The sequence below is a fragment of the Bison bison genome, unplaced genomic scaffold, assembly GCF_000754665.1.
Source record: "Bison bison bison isolate TAMUID 2011002044 unplaced genomic scaffold, Bison_UMD1.0 scf7180017864535, whole genome shotgun sequence".
Lineage (NCBI taxonomy): Eukaryota > Metazoa > Chordata > Mammalia > Artiodactyla > Bovidae > Bison > Bison bison.
This window is the reverse complement of record NW_011495084.1, coordinates 928,249-944,871: the sequence shown is the minus strand read 5'-3', so window position 1 is coordinate 944,871 and position 16,623 is coordinate 928,249. Positions and strand designations below refer to the sequence as shown.

At 36.3% G+C, this 16,623-nt stretch overlaps 1 protein-coding gene across 4 annotated transcripts in view; it reads left to right on the top strand.

The window, feature by feature from the left end:
* The window catches only part of PPP1R12A (protein phosphatase 1, regulatory subunit 12A), a 168,498-nt gene that overhangs the window by 81,169 nt on the left and 70,706 nt on the right, over positions 1-16,623 (top strand). For all 4 annotated transcript variants that reach the window (XM_010832011.1, XM_010832012.1, XM_010832013.1 and 1 more), the window contains exon 3: positions 10,755-10,873. In XM_010832011.1, the coding sequence (XP_010830313.1) occupies positions 10,755-10,873 (119 nt within the window). The remainder of the gene's footprint in view (positions 1-10,754; positions 10,874-16,623) is intronic.

The following is a 16,623-nucleotide window of genomic DNA, read 5'->3' as shown; positions in this document are numbered from 1 at the left end:
CATTAAAAAGAATACCTTTGAATCAGTTCTAATGAGGTAGATGAAACTGGAGCCTATTATACAGAGTGAAGTAAGCCAGAAGGAAAAACACCAATACAGTATACTAACGCATATATATGGAATTTAGAAAGATGGTAACAATAACCCTGTGTATGAGACAGCAAAAGAGACACTGATGTATAGAACATTCTTATGGACTCTGTGGGAGAGGGAGAGGGTGGGAAGATTTGGGAGAATGGCATTGAAACATGTAAAATATCATGTATGAAATGAGATGCCAGTCAAGGATCGATGCATGATACTGGATGCTTGGGGCTAGAGCACTGGGACGACCCAGAGGGATGGTATGGGGAAGGAGGAGGGAGAAGGGTTCAGGATGGGGAACACATGTATACCTGTGGCGGATTCATTTTGATATTTGGCAAAACTAATACAATTCTGTAAAGTTTAAAAAAAAAAAAAAAAGGCCTAGTTTGAGATGCCAATTGCAAAGATGCAATAAGAAGCCAGGACTTTTTGGGGTATGTTTATAATGCGTATACTGAATTTCATCAAATCTGATTCCATTGTTGTAACAGACTATAATTATTTTATATACCAACTTAAAAGGTTAAAAAAAAATTATAACACAGTGTGTATGGTTTTTGTTTTTAAGCACCTTGAGATGTTTTTTTCCCCACACAGTATCATTCTTTATGCAGTTGCAGTGTCATGGATGCAGCATTGCCAAAGAATATTTTCTTGTTGCCTTTGGGATTTTCTTCTAAGCCACTGACATTAATAGTATCATGCAGGTTTTGTTGGTGGTGCTTTCTTGACCTTACTACACGGTGTCAACAAAAAATGTCAAACACCATCCAGGAAGGTATTTTTTAAGTTAATAATTAAGCTCAGTAAGTAAGGTATTAAAGGTATCAGTGCACATAAATCAGTTGAAGTGAAAACAGTAGGAATAGCTATGACTGGGTTACATAAAGACAGATAAAGACGGCCACGTTGTTATACATTGTATGTATGATTGTAAGTTCCATTGATTGTAGATTTTAGCAATATTAAAATCTGGGGGAATTTACATCTTAGAATTATTATGCAATAAGTAGGATTTTTGCCTCTGGGAATTGGAAGATGCAGTAATAAAGTAGGACAGCAGTGCACGTAATTGATCTTAATAAACAAGTATGCATCTTTAAAGACGTATCGTCACTGCTCTGGGGAATAATTAAATAAATAGTGAAGACAGAACCTTCAGAATTTCCTATATTTAAAGGTACTCTGCAAAGAGAAGAGAGGAATGTAAATACTTGCACACATTTTGAATTTGTTTTTATCCAGGTGCCTAGACAGTTGGAAAACAGCCCACTTTCACAATAAATACATTTCTCTCACATGTATTAGCCTGGTCTTCGCTATTGTATCTAGAACATAACTGAAACCATGATGTCAGAAATTCAGTCAGGTATTTGTCAAGGTATCAGGACCACATTAATCCATGTTCAGTTCAGTTCAATTCAGTCACTCAGTCATGTCCGACTCTTTGCGACCCCATGAATCGCAGCACGCCAGGCCTCCCTGTCCATCACCAGCTCCTGGAGTTCACTCAGACTCACGTCCATCGAGTCAGTGATGCCGTCCATGTTATTGGACTAATAACATGATTTACATATAAAAATAATACTTTCACCTGAGGGATTTTGACAAATTGATTTTTTTTTAAGATTGAAATTGATAATGTTATAAACATTTTAATTTCCTGACAGTTAAAAATGAGAATTTCTGTGTATGGGAAAACAGAATATATATGCTTTTCCCTATTCTTCCTGCTAAGTACAACTAAAAACCCTGCACATTATATATAAGATAACAAAGATTCTGAAAAGTGGAAAGAAGTCAGAACAACTTAGGATCTCAGGATTCAAGGAGTGACGCAGGAGTGAGTTTTTGGCTTTTCTCTTTGTCTCAGTGTACCACACTTCAAAACTGATAACAGTTTCCACACTGAGGAAACTTAACTCAGAAACAGTGGTGGCTGCACACTGCCTTCAGAGAGAGCCCCAACAAAGCGTAACCCTTTTAGCCAAGTACTAGGAGAGAGACACCCTAAAACCTTAAAAAAAAAAAAAATAACCTACTCTTTACTCCACCAAATACTGCAAGAAAATCCAGTTCCCACACACACCCTCACTAGCACAGGCCAAGCAGGAAACATAGACTTCCAACATTACCAGGCTGGCACAAGGTGCCCTAGTACCCCCTGTTGTCATGTCAGATTAGGTGAGCTACAGAGCCCGCTGAGACTTTCATCCTCATCAGATGGTTAACTCGCCCTTCCCTAATTTGCACTGGAGACCATGTGGGAAGCCTGGACTTACACCCCCACCTGGTAGTAAAAAGGAGCACCTCTACCTCCCCACGTAGGTGAAGTCAGAAGAGGTGTGGTAGAGAGGTTATACTTCCACCATTGCCCGTCAAGAAAGAGGCCTAACTGTCCCCTTGTGGTGTCAGTGGGAGCCGCATAGGGCATCATAGTGAGACACCCACTCCTCCTCAGCCAGGAAGGTATCAGTGAAGGCTTGGGGAACCAGAGGTGACAGGGAGTTGCTCCATCTCTAGTTTCAATGGAGGCTGAACTTCTACCCCTACCTACTTTGTAATAATGAGATAGCCCCTTCCCATCTTTTCTGCTAGAGCAGGGCTAAAAACATCAGCAAACATATAAGATTTAAGCATGATCTGGAGTCTTATAGTGCTCAAAGTGTCCAGATTTTAAATGAAAATTAATTGTCATACAAAGGAAAATCTCTAATTGAATGAAAAAGACAATGGAGACCAGCATTGAGATTACTGAGATATTAATCTTAAAATTATTTGACAAAGATTGTAAGAGCATCTATCACAAAAATGCTTCAACAAGCAATTACAAGTATGCTTGAAACAAATGAAAAAAAGTTGCAGCCAAAAAAAGTCTGCAAAGAAATATAAGATGAAGAATCAGATGGAAATTTTGGAATTGAAAAAATATAATAACTGAAATAAATAACAGATAGGCTTAAAGGCAGAATGGAGGGGATAGAAGAAAGAATTGGTGAACCGAAAAACAGAACAATAGAAATGACCAAGATGGGCAACAGAGAGAAACTAGACTAAAATTAAATGAACAGAGCCTCAAGGGCCAGTGGGACTATACCAGAGAGCTCACATTTATGCCTTTGGAGTCGCAGAAGAAGAGAGAGGGCATGGCTGGAGAAGTGTTTAAAGAAATAATAAATAATAGCTAAAAACTTACTTAAACTTGGCAAAAGTATAAACCTACAGATTCAAGAAGTTTAGCAAATTTGAAACAGGATAAACCTTTCAGTTCTGAAAGCTAAAGACAAAAATTCGAAGCAATGAGAAATTAAGATAGGGGCGGGGAGGATTGAACTAAAACAGACATCTCTTCAGAGACATGGAGACCAGAAAGACGTGGCACAACATTTGTCAAGTGCGGAAGGAAAGAACTGTTAATTTAAAAAAAACTTTCAGAAGTCCCAGGTCATAACTTTTGTTTGGATTCTTATTGTTACAATTATTTTCAGCTATTTTTTATTATGATAAAGAACTTTAAATATGAGATAGCAGAGTACATTCCCACTGAAGATGCATAAGGTTATTTATACTTATTTTATGATGTTGCTCAGAGACTTAAAAAGTAAATGCCATTTATTTTTGAAGTTAATGTTCTACTTACCATCTTTGAAAAGTTCAGGTAGCTTAATTTTCATAATTTCTGTCTCATTGGATGGTTTTGAGCGATTCATTTGAATTTTCAAGAAAATTATTTAAGTGGTTTTCTGACTTTTTTGTTTCTTTTAATTGTGATAGAAACGTAATATTGAATTTTAATAATGCTGCTGCTAAGTCACTTCAGTCGTGTCAGACTCTGTGCGACCCCATAGATGGCAGCCTACCAGGCTCCTCCATCCATGGGATTTTCCAGGCAAGAGTACTGGAGTGGAGGTATATTCATATTTTTTTTGCTACAAATCGCGATAGACTTTTTCATCTTGCAGTACTAAAACTCTACCTGGTAAACACTAATTTCCCCTCCTCACTCCCCTAGTTCCTTGATAACTGTCTTCCTCTCTGCTATTTTTATGATTTTGATAACTTTAGACATTTTATATGAGTGGAATCATACAGCGTTTGGCTTTTTGTGACTAGTTTATTTTGCTTACCGTAATGACCTTGAGTTCATCTGTGTAACAGAACTTTTTTCTTTAGGCTACACTGACATTTCGATTTTTAAAAAATTCATGGATTGAATACATGAAAAATCTATGTATTGGTTAAAACAACCTCTTGATACTAGTTTTTCTCCAGTAAATAACAATGTACGTTATTCAGTTCTTGCTGATGAAATTTCTGTCTCTAATCACTGTGTTTTCATTAGCTTCTAATTTAAAGATAGACTTTTAAAACGAACTATTTCCCTTTATCAAGCAGTCTCTTCTGTAGTTTGGCTTTTGACAAAACTCAGAATCCAAGATAATTAATAGAATCCATCAAATTTGTGGTTCAAATTCAGTTGACACCGAATCATTCTAACCAAGATAGAATCCTACCCATCTAATATACCACATCCAAGTTGCATACAGTAACTTGATTAACAATTTTACACCTTTTATTAGATTTTTAGATTAACGCATAAGCAGTAATTTTATATACTTTGGATCATATCTTGATTTTGAGGTTTATTAATTATCCAAAATTATTTATTGACTTACAACTGTTAGATTAGCATAAATCTCAGTAAACCTAGCTGTGAATCCACCGTTTTTCACTCCAATAATATATAATGATTTTAATCATTCAATAGGTGGCATCTCCTGGGTTTCCCTGTGGCTCAGGCAGTAAAGCGTCCGCTGGTAATGTGGGTTCGATCCCTGGGTTGGAAAGATCCCCTGGAGGAGGAAATGACTCTCTTGCCTGGAGAGTCCCCATGGACAGAGGAGCCTGGCAGGCTACAGTCCATGGGGTCGCAGAAAGATGACTGAGCAAGCCTGCCCCCTCCCTCTTTTTTAAACCCCGAAGTGTTCTAAAAAGTCACCTGTCTGAGAAACAGCCTAGTATTCTGACTTCCACTTTGGGACTCCTATGTGAAATCTTTGTTGTTGTTGTTGTTTTTCCCCCTCAAGAAATCTTAAATATAGTGTGTTTTCCTAATCAGGAGTCCCATGAGCTGCTTATAATACCCAGCCTTTTTTGTTCTGAAGGAAATCTAGCTGTTTGTTTTCAGTATCTCCAAGGGTCCCACAAAGTGAATTTCTGGTATTCCAGATCGCCATTATTTTGTTTCATAAATTATCTTAAACATTGCTTTCTGAATGTGATGATTTCTCATGATGTGATAAAAGATAGAATTTTAACTTTTATTTTTAGACATCAACTCATTTAAACATAATGCAACCCTGTAAGTTATCTATAAACTAGGTTTCAAATGTTTTAAGTTAATGAATATCACACAGCTGTTAAGAAACTAAAGTGGGAATCACACCCGAAGTCTGCAGAATTTAAATGTTTATGCTTTTTTTCCTCACCAAACCAATCTTTGAATGATTTTTTCAGATTATTCATGGTAATAAATAAAAATGCCATGAGGTTTATTTATTGATTGACATATCTCTTTTAAAATTTACATTTGCAAATAGTAGTTTGAGAGTGCTAGAGAGATTTGTGAATTGTATGCATACATATTTATACCTAAACTTTTGGCTTAGGGATTGCTCCAGGGCCTACTTCCTGCCAGCAGTTTTCAGAGCTTTACTCTTGTTAGTTTCCCTTAACATCCTTCCTGTTTATATAAATTTTAGATCGACTCTTTTTTGGCTTTGAGCTGGTATCTCCTTGAGACTCTGCTTCCCTCTGCTGCAAGCACTGCAGCCACTCTGAGTGTCTTCCTTTTATTCTGTCTTTACATCTTATGAATGATTTTTAATACCTAGGCTAAATATAGGTGGCTCAACTATAAAGAATCCACCTGCAATGCAGGAGTCACAGGAGACACAGGTTTGATCTCTGGGTCCGGAAGATCCCCTGGAGTAAGAAATGGCAACCCACTCCAGTATTCTTGCCTGGAGAATCACATGGACAGAGGAGCCTGGCAGGCTACAGTCCATAGGGTCACAAAGAGTTGGACAGAGCTGAAGCAACTTAACACGCATACAAGCAAAATATAAGTGGTTTTATTTAAATATCTGATTGATTGAGATTTTGCGCAGCAGAATGCTTACCTACTCTCCTGGAGCATAGTAGTTACTATTGCACTAATATCTTTTTTTTCCCCTCCAGATTTATTCATTTATAGTACATAAATATTCTTCAGTACTTTTCTTTTTTTATTGGAGGATAATTGCTTTACATTGTTGTGATGATCTCTGCCATACATCAACACCAATCAGCCATAATTATATATATATATATATATGTTTATTTATGGGCTTCCCTGGTGGCTCAGAGAATCTGCCTGCATTGCGGGATACCTGGGTTTGATCCCTGGGTCAGGAAGATCCCCTGGAGAAGGAAATGGCAACCCACTCCAGTACACTTGTCTGGAAAATTCCATGGGCTACAATCCATGGGGTCACAAAGAGTCAGACACGACTGAGCAACTTCACTTTCACATATATTTATATCCGCCCCCCAACCCACCCCTCTAGATCATCACAAGCACCAAGCTGTGCTCCCTGTTATACAGCAGTTTCCTGCTCGTTACCTGTTTTACACACGATAGTATGTATATGTTATTCATTTCTTTTATATTATGACTTTAAAGACTGTGCAACAGAAAAAGTTGCTTCAATTCACATGTGACTTCTGTTTGTAGACGTCCTGTGAACATCATAAAAATGAAACATTACTTCATATAAGGAGAAATGTTTATAACATGTTATTAAGTCTAAAAATACCAGGCTGCAAAATGGCATGGTAGCCACTCTTGTGGTCTGATATACATACACAAAATGAACTTGCTGCCGAAAACTAGGATAACAAATGCCACTCCCTCCCCACCACCTCTGAAAAATCCCCACTAATACAAATCTCTCCTAATGCAGGACTTCCCTGGTGGTCCAGTGGTTAAGACTCCACACTTCCAGTGCTGAGGGTGCGAGTTCAATCCCTGGTTGGGGAACTGAGATCCCAGGTGCCGTGAGGCATGGATGAAAAAACAAAGCAAAACCCTCCTAATGTTACCTCTGTTAACTTTATGGTATAATTTCCTTCTTCTCTCTTTCTCTTTCTTTCTGTCTTATAAAAGTTATATCTCCACATACATATTCATACCTAGTTGGGAAAATCCTTCTTAAACCAAAAAGTTGACAGACCTGACTTCATATAACCTTTAAACTTCACTCATAACAGAATACTGTCAGAAATATTTTTTTAATGTAGTGACCATATAGTAAATGTAGTGTAATGTAAATGTAGTGACAATATACTTGCAACATGTCTATTAGAAGTAGGGAATAACTTAGTTTTTTGTGAATCATTAATTAGTATAGACATCCATACAAATTAAAAACTTCAGTTTATCATAGATACCTACCTCGCCCTTGCTTATATCTAGCTGATCTTTAGGATCTCCTAGATATCTCTGAAATTTATCCATTTCCTCCATCAAATTCAAACTTCCAACATAATTTTTCTCTTCTGATGCAGTAGCTCATTAGCTGGTGTGCCTGCTTTCTTTCTCCATTCTATTTGTTTTCCATACTGCACAAAGTGATCTTTTTGAAACACATAAATGATCATTTAAGGATCTTACAGAATAAACACTAACTTCGGGGTGTACATGACAGAAACTATGTAGAGATTGATTAATTCTTTTTCAGTTACTCCCAGGAAAATGAACCAGGCCCTTGTCTAGCCATAGTCCATAGGGTTGCAGAGTCAAACACTGCTGAGGCCACTTAACACGCACATAAGCACTTGTCTAGTTATACACGTTTCCTGTCACAGGGTTTTGGTCCTGGCACACACACTCCTTCCGTTACGTTTGCTGCTAGTACCTGTATATTCTTCAGGGAATCCTTTCCTGACCTTACTAAATCAAAATTCTATTAATTCACTTATAGAGATAAAAGTCTCTGTCATAAGGCATCAAAGTTTTACATTAATTTAGATAAATAATCTAGCTCTCTTTCTAGATTATAAAATCATTGAGGGGAAGCTCTGCATCTGTTTTTGTTTGCTATTATATTCTGACATGTAACAGAGTGCTCAATACATAGTAGACACTTGTCTTAGCTTTGACTGCTATAAGAAAAATACTATAAACTAGGAGGCTTAAATGGCAGCCATTTGTTTCTCACAGTTCTGGAGACTAGAGAGTTTAAGACACACAATTCTGTGTCTTGGGAGGGCTCCGTTCCTGGCTTGGAGGCGGCTGCCATCTTGCTGTGTACTCAAATGTAGAGAGACAGTGAGCTCTATTATTTTCTTTAAATATATTAATCTCATCATGGATTCTCCAACCTCATGATCTGATCTGTACCTAAATTTCCTTTCCCAAATCCTGTCTCCTAATGGCATGACGTTGGTAGTTTGGGGTTTCAACATGAATTTTGGAGGAATACAAAGTCACTCAATCTGTAACATCCGTTAAGTGTTTGTTGAATTAATGCAGACGTTAAAAATAAAAGTGAAAATGTAAATGGAAAGTTCACAAAAGGAGAAAATCCAAAGCTAGTAAACATAACCAGATATTTTCAACCTCCTGTGTAGTCAGGAAATAAAATGATGATAAGGTGTTTTATTCTCATCACATTGAGAAAAATTTTAAAGATTGATAATGTCAAATGTCCATTTAAGAACACATCCATTAGCAGGATAGTATTAAAAAAATTGATCCAGTCATATCGTGAAATATTTTTCAGCTATTAAAAGGCAAGTGTTGCATTCTAGTGCATTTAAAGTAGTCCCATTAATTTTGTTTTACAAAAAGAACCTCAAAAGTAACTATGTATATTTGTTTATATACAAACATATAAATTTACAGAAAACTGCAGATGGTGACTGCAGCCATGAAATTAAAAGACGCTTACTCCTTGGAAGGAAAGTTATGACCAACCTAGATAGCATATTCAAAAGCAGAGACATTACTTTGCCAACAGAGGTCTGTCTAGTCAAGGCTATGGTTTTTCCAGTAGTCATGTATGGATGTGAGAGTTGGACTGTGAAGAAAGCTGAGCACCGAAGAATTGATGCTTTTGAACTGTGGTGTTGGAGAAGACTCTTGAGAGTCCCTTGGACTGCAAGGAGATCCAACCTGTCCATTCTAAAGGAGATCAGTCCTTGGTGTTCTTTGGAAGGAGTGATGCTAAAGCTGAAACTCCAACATTTTGGCCACCTCATGCAAAGAGTTGACTCATTGGAAAAGACTCTGATGCTGGGAGGGATTGGGGGCAGGAGGAGAAGGGGACGACAGAGGATGAGATGGCTGGATGGCATCACTGATTCGATGGATGTGAGTCTCAGTGAACTCCGGGAGTTGGTGATGCACAGGGAGGCCTGGCATGCTGCAATTCATGGGGTCGCAAAGAGTCGGACATGACTGAGTGACTGAACTGAACTGAACTGGAAGGATCCTTGCCGTGCTATTGATTGTGTTTATCTCTGAGAGGGAACATGACAATAAAAGAGGTATAGAGTTTTTTCTTTTTAAAAAACTCTGTGGGCTTTTTTTTTCTTATTCACTGTTTTTATAATGCATATATTGTTATGTAGCCTATAAAAACAAATAAGGGTAGATTGATTTAGGGATATGAGAAAAAAAGAACCATTCTTTACATAAAGAAAAGTAAAATCACGGATGCCAAAAGAACATGGTTTAGTCTGGAACTACAAACAGTTTCATATTATTGGAATCTAAAATGTGGAAAGAAGAGTACGAGACTGAAAAGAAGATAAAACCAGATCAATAAGGGCCATGTGTGTTTTCTCCTAGCATGGACAAGCATTCCGAGAATCTTTAATTGAAAATTGACTCCAGTCATGTCAAATAAATGATTCTGGAAGATATGCAGTTTGTTTAGTGAAAGAGATTCATAACCATCTGGATCCCTTGATCCCTTTGGCAGGTGTGATGAAGCATGTGAATCTCTTCTTAGTATTGTATTTCAGATGCATAAAATAAAATAGTGCACATTATGTGTATTCTTCTTCAGTAACACATTAAAAAGACCTCCTAATTGATCTGCTCATTACCTTAATTTCAAAATAGTGATGAGCATGAACAGTATTTTAAGATATCTGTACCAGCTGAATGACTTTCTGCATTATATTCATGAGTCTCGGGTTAGGAACTTTTGATTATGGCATGAGACTGGGAGTGTGAAGATCAGTTAGGGAACTAGTCAATATGGAGATAATGAAAAATCTTAATGGAGACAGTCTGAAATAATCCTATGAAAGATTTCATAATTGTTTTACAATATTTGTGATATTTTAATGACATTTTTGCATTAGTATTTGTACAATATTAATATGTGTTTGTATTAGTATTGTATTAGTGTATTCCTTAAGAAAAATTAGGAAAATGAAATTTTAAAAAGAAAAGAAAGCATGCTTTATGGTAGTTTCTTAAAGCTTACATAATGCCTATGCTTTCCTTTGTTTTTACTGCTGCTCTTGCATAGAAGCTTACCTCATTAGCTGTTCATTTAGTCTTATTTCAATGATACCATCATTGCTTAACTCTCTTCCCTTTAATTCTGCAGGTTTTTGATTGGTCAGGGAGCACATGTAGGAGCTGTCAACAGTGAAGGAGACACACCTTTAGATATCGCTGAGGAGGAGGCAATGGAAGAGCTACTGCAGAATGAAGTTAATCGGCAAGGTAGTGTAAACCAGCCTAAACGGAAAGCATGTTTAAAACTGTCTTGTGTAAAGTACAATACTTTTTCAATAAATAATTGTTGACATTGAAGGACAGTTATAATTTGAGTGTGAAAAAAATCAGTTTACTTAATAATATGTGCAGTAAGGTTCTACTTGAACAAGTGTATGATTCTTAACTTTACATCTTTTTAATATTTTTCAAGTTGAAAGAAGTACATTGTAAGTGGTAGGATCAGGCATAAAGTTACCTGTCAATAAAAACTTTGGAGATAAGTAAAACAGACAGAGAAGAAAGGAAGTGTACGGGGTGAACAGGACACAAATAAATAGAACGGTCAAGAAGTCCTCACTGATAAGGATGCATTTAAGCTAAGATCTTCTCCAGGCGATGGAGTGAATCATACAGGTCTGGGGAAAGAACACTGCATACCGTGGGAGCAGTGAATTCGCGGATGGGAGGACGCCTGATGCTTTCAGAGGAGCAGTGAGTGAGACTCGTGTGACTGAAGCAGACAGAACATGGAAGAGGCTGGAAGGAGATGAGGTCCCAGAAGGAGCAGTGGACCACATCACTCAAGGCCATGTGGGCCATTGGAAGGATTTTAGCTTTTAATCTGAGTGAAATTGGGGGTCAGTGGAGAGACTGAGATTAGAAGAGTGACATGATCTGATTTATTGTAGAAAGGGTCTCTGGGGCTGCTGTGTTGAGAATGGATTGTAGCAAGGTAAGGGCAGCATTACGGGAACGGCAAGGGGAGAAGTAGGGTGGTAGTAGACAAAGGGAGGAGAAAAGTGTGGGTTTTACATATATTGTGAAGATTTGACCAAGAAGATCGTCGCATGATTAAAAGTAGGGCATGTAAGAAGAAGGCAGGGAAGATTCTAAGGTTTGGTTTGAGCAACTAGATGGATGAAGTTTTTATGAGAGATGTGAATATTGTGGAAAAAGTAAGTTTTATATGGAAAGGTTCAGGGCTTCGTTTTTTAGACATGTTAAGTTTGTTTTGCCTGCTAGATATCCAGGCAGTTGAATATGTTAGTAGAGAGAGGTACAAGCTAGAGATATGCATTTGGGAGATGTCAATTTATAGTGATAGATGATTGCTTATGGATAGAATTTCTTTTAGGAGTGATGAGTGTTCCAAAACTAATTGTGGTAATGGTTGCACAACTCTGCAGATTTACTAAAAACCACTAAATTGTTTACTTTAAATTGTGTGAATTATATCTCAATAAATATAAAGCAATTCCTCTTGTGGGCACATAACCAAAGAATTAAAAGGAAAGTTTCAAAGAGACTTTTATACACCCATGTTTATAGCATTATTCACAATAACTAAAAGATGGAAGAAAACCAAATGTTCATCAATGGGTGAGTGAATAAACAATATATAGTATATACTTACAGTGAAATACTGTTCAGCATTAAGAAGGAAATTCTGACGTACGCTGTAGCCTGGTTGAACCTTGAGAGCATTATGCTATGTGAAATAAGGCAGTCACAAAAAGATAGTTACTGTCTGATTTCACTTACATGAGGTACCTCAAGTACTGAAAATCCTAGAGAAAGTGGAATGATGGTTGTCAGGAGTTGGGAGGAGGTGGGAATGGGGATTTGTTGTTTAATTAGCACACTGTTTCAGTTTTGCGAGATGAAAAGTGTTCTGAAGATTGAGCAACAATGTAAATGTACTTAACACTGCTGAACTGTCTACTTAAAATGATTATTAAGATAGTAAATTTTATTAAGTATATTTTACTTCCATTTTTAAAAAACGTGTATATACATTACTGTGATTTCCACTGTAGTATTATGTCTAGGCAGTGATTGAATGAGTATTATCAGAAAAGAACTATGTTGTATAAGATATGGAGTATTGGTTTAGAGAGGGCCGAGTCTTGCGGAAGTGTGGTTCATTAAATAAAAGCAAAGAAATAGAAGCTAAGTGAAAAGAAATTTTTATTTCTTGGGATTGGGAAAATTCATAAGTACTACCTGGTTGCTTTGGGGCTTCCCAGGTGACGCAGTGGTAAAGAATCCACCTGCCAGTGCAGGAGACATGAGAGACTCGGGTTCAATCCTGTGGTAGAGAATCCCCTGGAGTAGGAAATAGTACTCTTGCCTGGAAAATTCCATGGACAGAAGAGCCTAGTGGGCTATCATCCATGGAGTCACAAAGAGTTGAACATGACTCAACACACACACACTTCTGGCTGTTTAAAAAACAAATCTTGGGCACTAAAACTGAGGAACTATTTAAATGCTTAAATAGAGCTGAAGCATTGTAACAAGTAGCTGAAGGTACCTGGAGTCCAGAAGAAACAAGGTCCATGTTACAACAGTAGTCATAAACTAGAGCTTGGAGAAATGCGCAGAAGAGCTTCGAACAGTTCTGTCCTAAGCGTGCGATTTTGGAGTAATGGGATAGTCAAGACTTGAAGAAAGCAGAAGAGTGGGTATAAAACACCACAACCTAGAAATAAAGAGTACCTTATCTGTCCATCTTGCCCTGATTAGTACCCAGATAGATAGCAACTGGGAAAGGCATGGAGATGTACTGAAAACTTCTTGTCTTTAGTTTCTTTCTATATAAAGGAAACCGTTAGCAAGGCTGATTTTAGTTGTAATGATTCATTCAATTTTGATTAATGTGCCAGCACTTTTGTTTTGAGTGCTGGGTATTTAAACAAAAAAATGGAACAAACGTTGCTCTTGAGGATCTCACAGGGTGGTGGAAGTGACAGCTCCATAAACAGAACTTTACAGTGCTGTGCGCCAAAACATAGGCAGGAGCGGAACGATGCGGGAGAACAGGAAAGACTGTGACTGAAGCAGGAAGGGTTTGCGAGAGAGGACATTTGAGAGGGAGTTTGCTTGGCAGAGAAAAGGCATGATGGACAAAAAAGGCATGTCAGAAGGGGTTATCAACAAGTGCAAAAAAAAAAGGGATCAGAAACATAGCAAATGCAGAGAATTCACTAGAGTTGGAAGGGAGTAAGAAAATCAAGATAGTATGAGATTGAGACTTGAAAAGATTAGACTAGAGCCAGATGATGGACATCTATTTTGTAGGCATTAGATGCAACAGAGATCCCCAGCAGGAAATTAACCTGATTGGATTTGGTGTTTAGTAATAAAGCTGGTGGTAATCTGGAGGATGAACTCAAATGGGGAATACATGTTGGCATGCCTTCCCTGAGGAAGACTCTTCACTTAATCCAGGTGAGAGACCAGTAAGGCCAAAGTAATTATATTTAAGGTGGAAGAGAGCAAAGATCCAGGGTTGTTTTCAGAAAATATTAAGGTAAAATTAAAACAGCTTGGTGAGTAATTGAATATGGAGTTGAAGGAAGAATTGAGACCAGCTAATTTGCCTCCTGAGATTTCCAGTTTAAGATGTGATTATTGGGTGAATTCACACAAAAAGGTGGAACAAAGCAGGAACAAAATTTAGAACGTGCATGAGTTTGTTTTGAGATGTATTGAATTTGTGGTTGCTAAAGCACATCTGAATGGCAGTGTTCAGTGCCATGTTGGAATCTAGGCAATGTCAGGATGGAAAATGTAAATCTAGAAAAATGATAGATGAGAAATTCTGGAAAATAATATATAATATGACCCTGAAACTGAAAGTGAAGCACTGATACTAAAAATAAAAGCTACCTCTTTTTTAAATATCTAAACACTAGTTATTGAGCAGAAGACTTTACATGAATTATTTCATTTCATCCTTAGAGCAATTCTACAAGGTTAATAGTGCTGTCACTGCATTTTATAGATGAGAAAAGGAGATTCAGAGATTTGCCCAAGGTCAAACAGGTAGAAAGTGGTGCTGTATGTGGTTCAGTCCCAAACAGTGTAGCAGATACCTTGCGCCCCACACTCTTCATCACAGTACCACACTGCACTCTGTTAGGAGTGTCTCCTAGAAATATTTCCTGATGTTCATTTATTCATGGGAATAATAAATGGGAATACATGACTTATATAATATAATTTTATTCCAAAGGAAAAAAGATAGGGGCATCTCTATCTATCAGTAGAGTTGAACAATTTATAAAAGGAGCCTCCTAAATATATCGCTAGTAATGATAAGATTTCTCAAATTATTTATCCTGATATGAAAGTTATTATTTAATATTTTAAAGTTCTTTAATCATTCTTTTGGCTCTTGTTTCTTGTTCTGATATACATGATTAACAACTAATCATGCTTAAGTAAATTTCCTTTGAAAGTAGTAAGAATTGAATAGTAGATGAAAGTATTTCTAATTTATGTTTTAAAGTAATTTTCTTTATTTAGCTTGGAATACAAGTCAATTTTTGCACCTCTTTTCTAACCAAATTCCAATTCAGTTTTATGTTTTCTTACCTAAGAGAATTGACTAACATTTTTTTATAAGCTAACATTTATTATTTCTTAATAGTACTGACAGATGGTAAATAGTCTAGTCACTTTATTATATCATACCCCATTTAGTTCAGTATACATTGTTTTCATTGTTTAAAAGTTTTGCAATTATAGGTAAACTAAAGACCAGTAGGTGAATTAAAGACCAGTAAAATGCTTTATAGGATCTTTTCCCTATTAGTCCACAAGGCAATAAAAGAGAAGCAGAATCATAGACTTTTAGAACTGATCATGATAATTAACACCTTACTGCTTATTCCTCTTCTAAATACTTCACATATATTAATTAATTTAATCCTCACAACAACATTGTGGATAGTTACTTTGATTATTCCTAACTCACAAATAAAGAAACTGAATGTTAGTGTGGATTGTGTCTTGCTCAAGATGATAGAGCTAGTAAGTGGCAGATCAGGGATTGAAACCAAGCAGTGTAGATTCAGGTCTGTGTTCTTAACTCATTATACTAATATTGAAAGAAGTTATGGCTGTCTGAAGGTTACTAGCCTAGTTAAAATACTGGAATTAGAAAACAAGTATTGTTCTCTCTATATATATATATTCTATATATATATATTTATATTGTCTGATGAGGTTTAAAAAATACGTAATTGTCCATCGCTGTAATCATTGGTATTTTTTAAAAGATTTTAAAAGGAAGAAAAGTGTTGTTAGGTTTTTTGGTAACTGAATTTACTTAAACATAAGAAATTTCCCTTCACATATACTTAAATTTTAGACGAGTTGTTTTTATATATAATTTATATAAAGGCACAATTTGGTGGCAACAGAGGGTAATTGCTTTGTAATAAGATAAAGATAGCATGAAATTAGATAAATCCAGAAGTAAAAAGTAGATAATTTATTTATTTCAAGTCCAGAGGAAATTTAGAATAATAAAAGATAGTAACAGTTAGGCTGTTTAAGATGGTAAAGAGAAAAGGGATAAAGATAATAAATAGGTTCATGTTTTAAAAGACATAGTTAAAAAAAAAAGCATAAGAAAATAAATCAGTCTGAGAAAAGTCTTTTAGTAGAAATATTCTTAATGTATTACAGTTGCAGCCTTATAATTTCTTTTATGAATAACATTAGAAGACATCTTCAATAAGATGGGCTGGTTATCTTTTGATAGGAAATTTATAATGTAAAATTGATTTTTTATAGAAATGGTGATGCTTTGTAACTAATAGGTTTTATTTGTTCTATATTATACATATAATTGTTTTATGAAGTCAGTTTGGAAAGTCTTATTGTTAGTTTCTTTCATATGTGGTAATAAGATCTCTAGATGTTATTATCTCAAGATGACTTTAGCTGGTACTTCTGTAATCTTG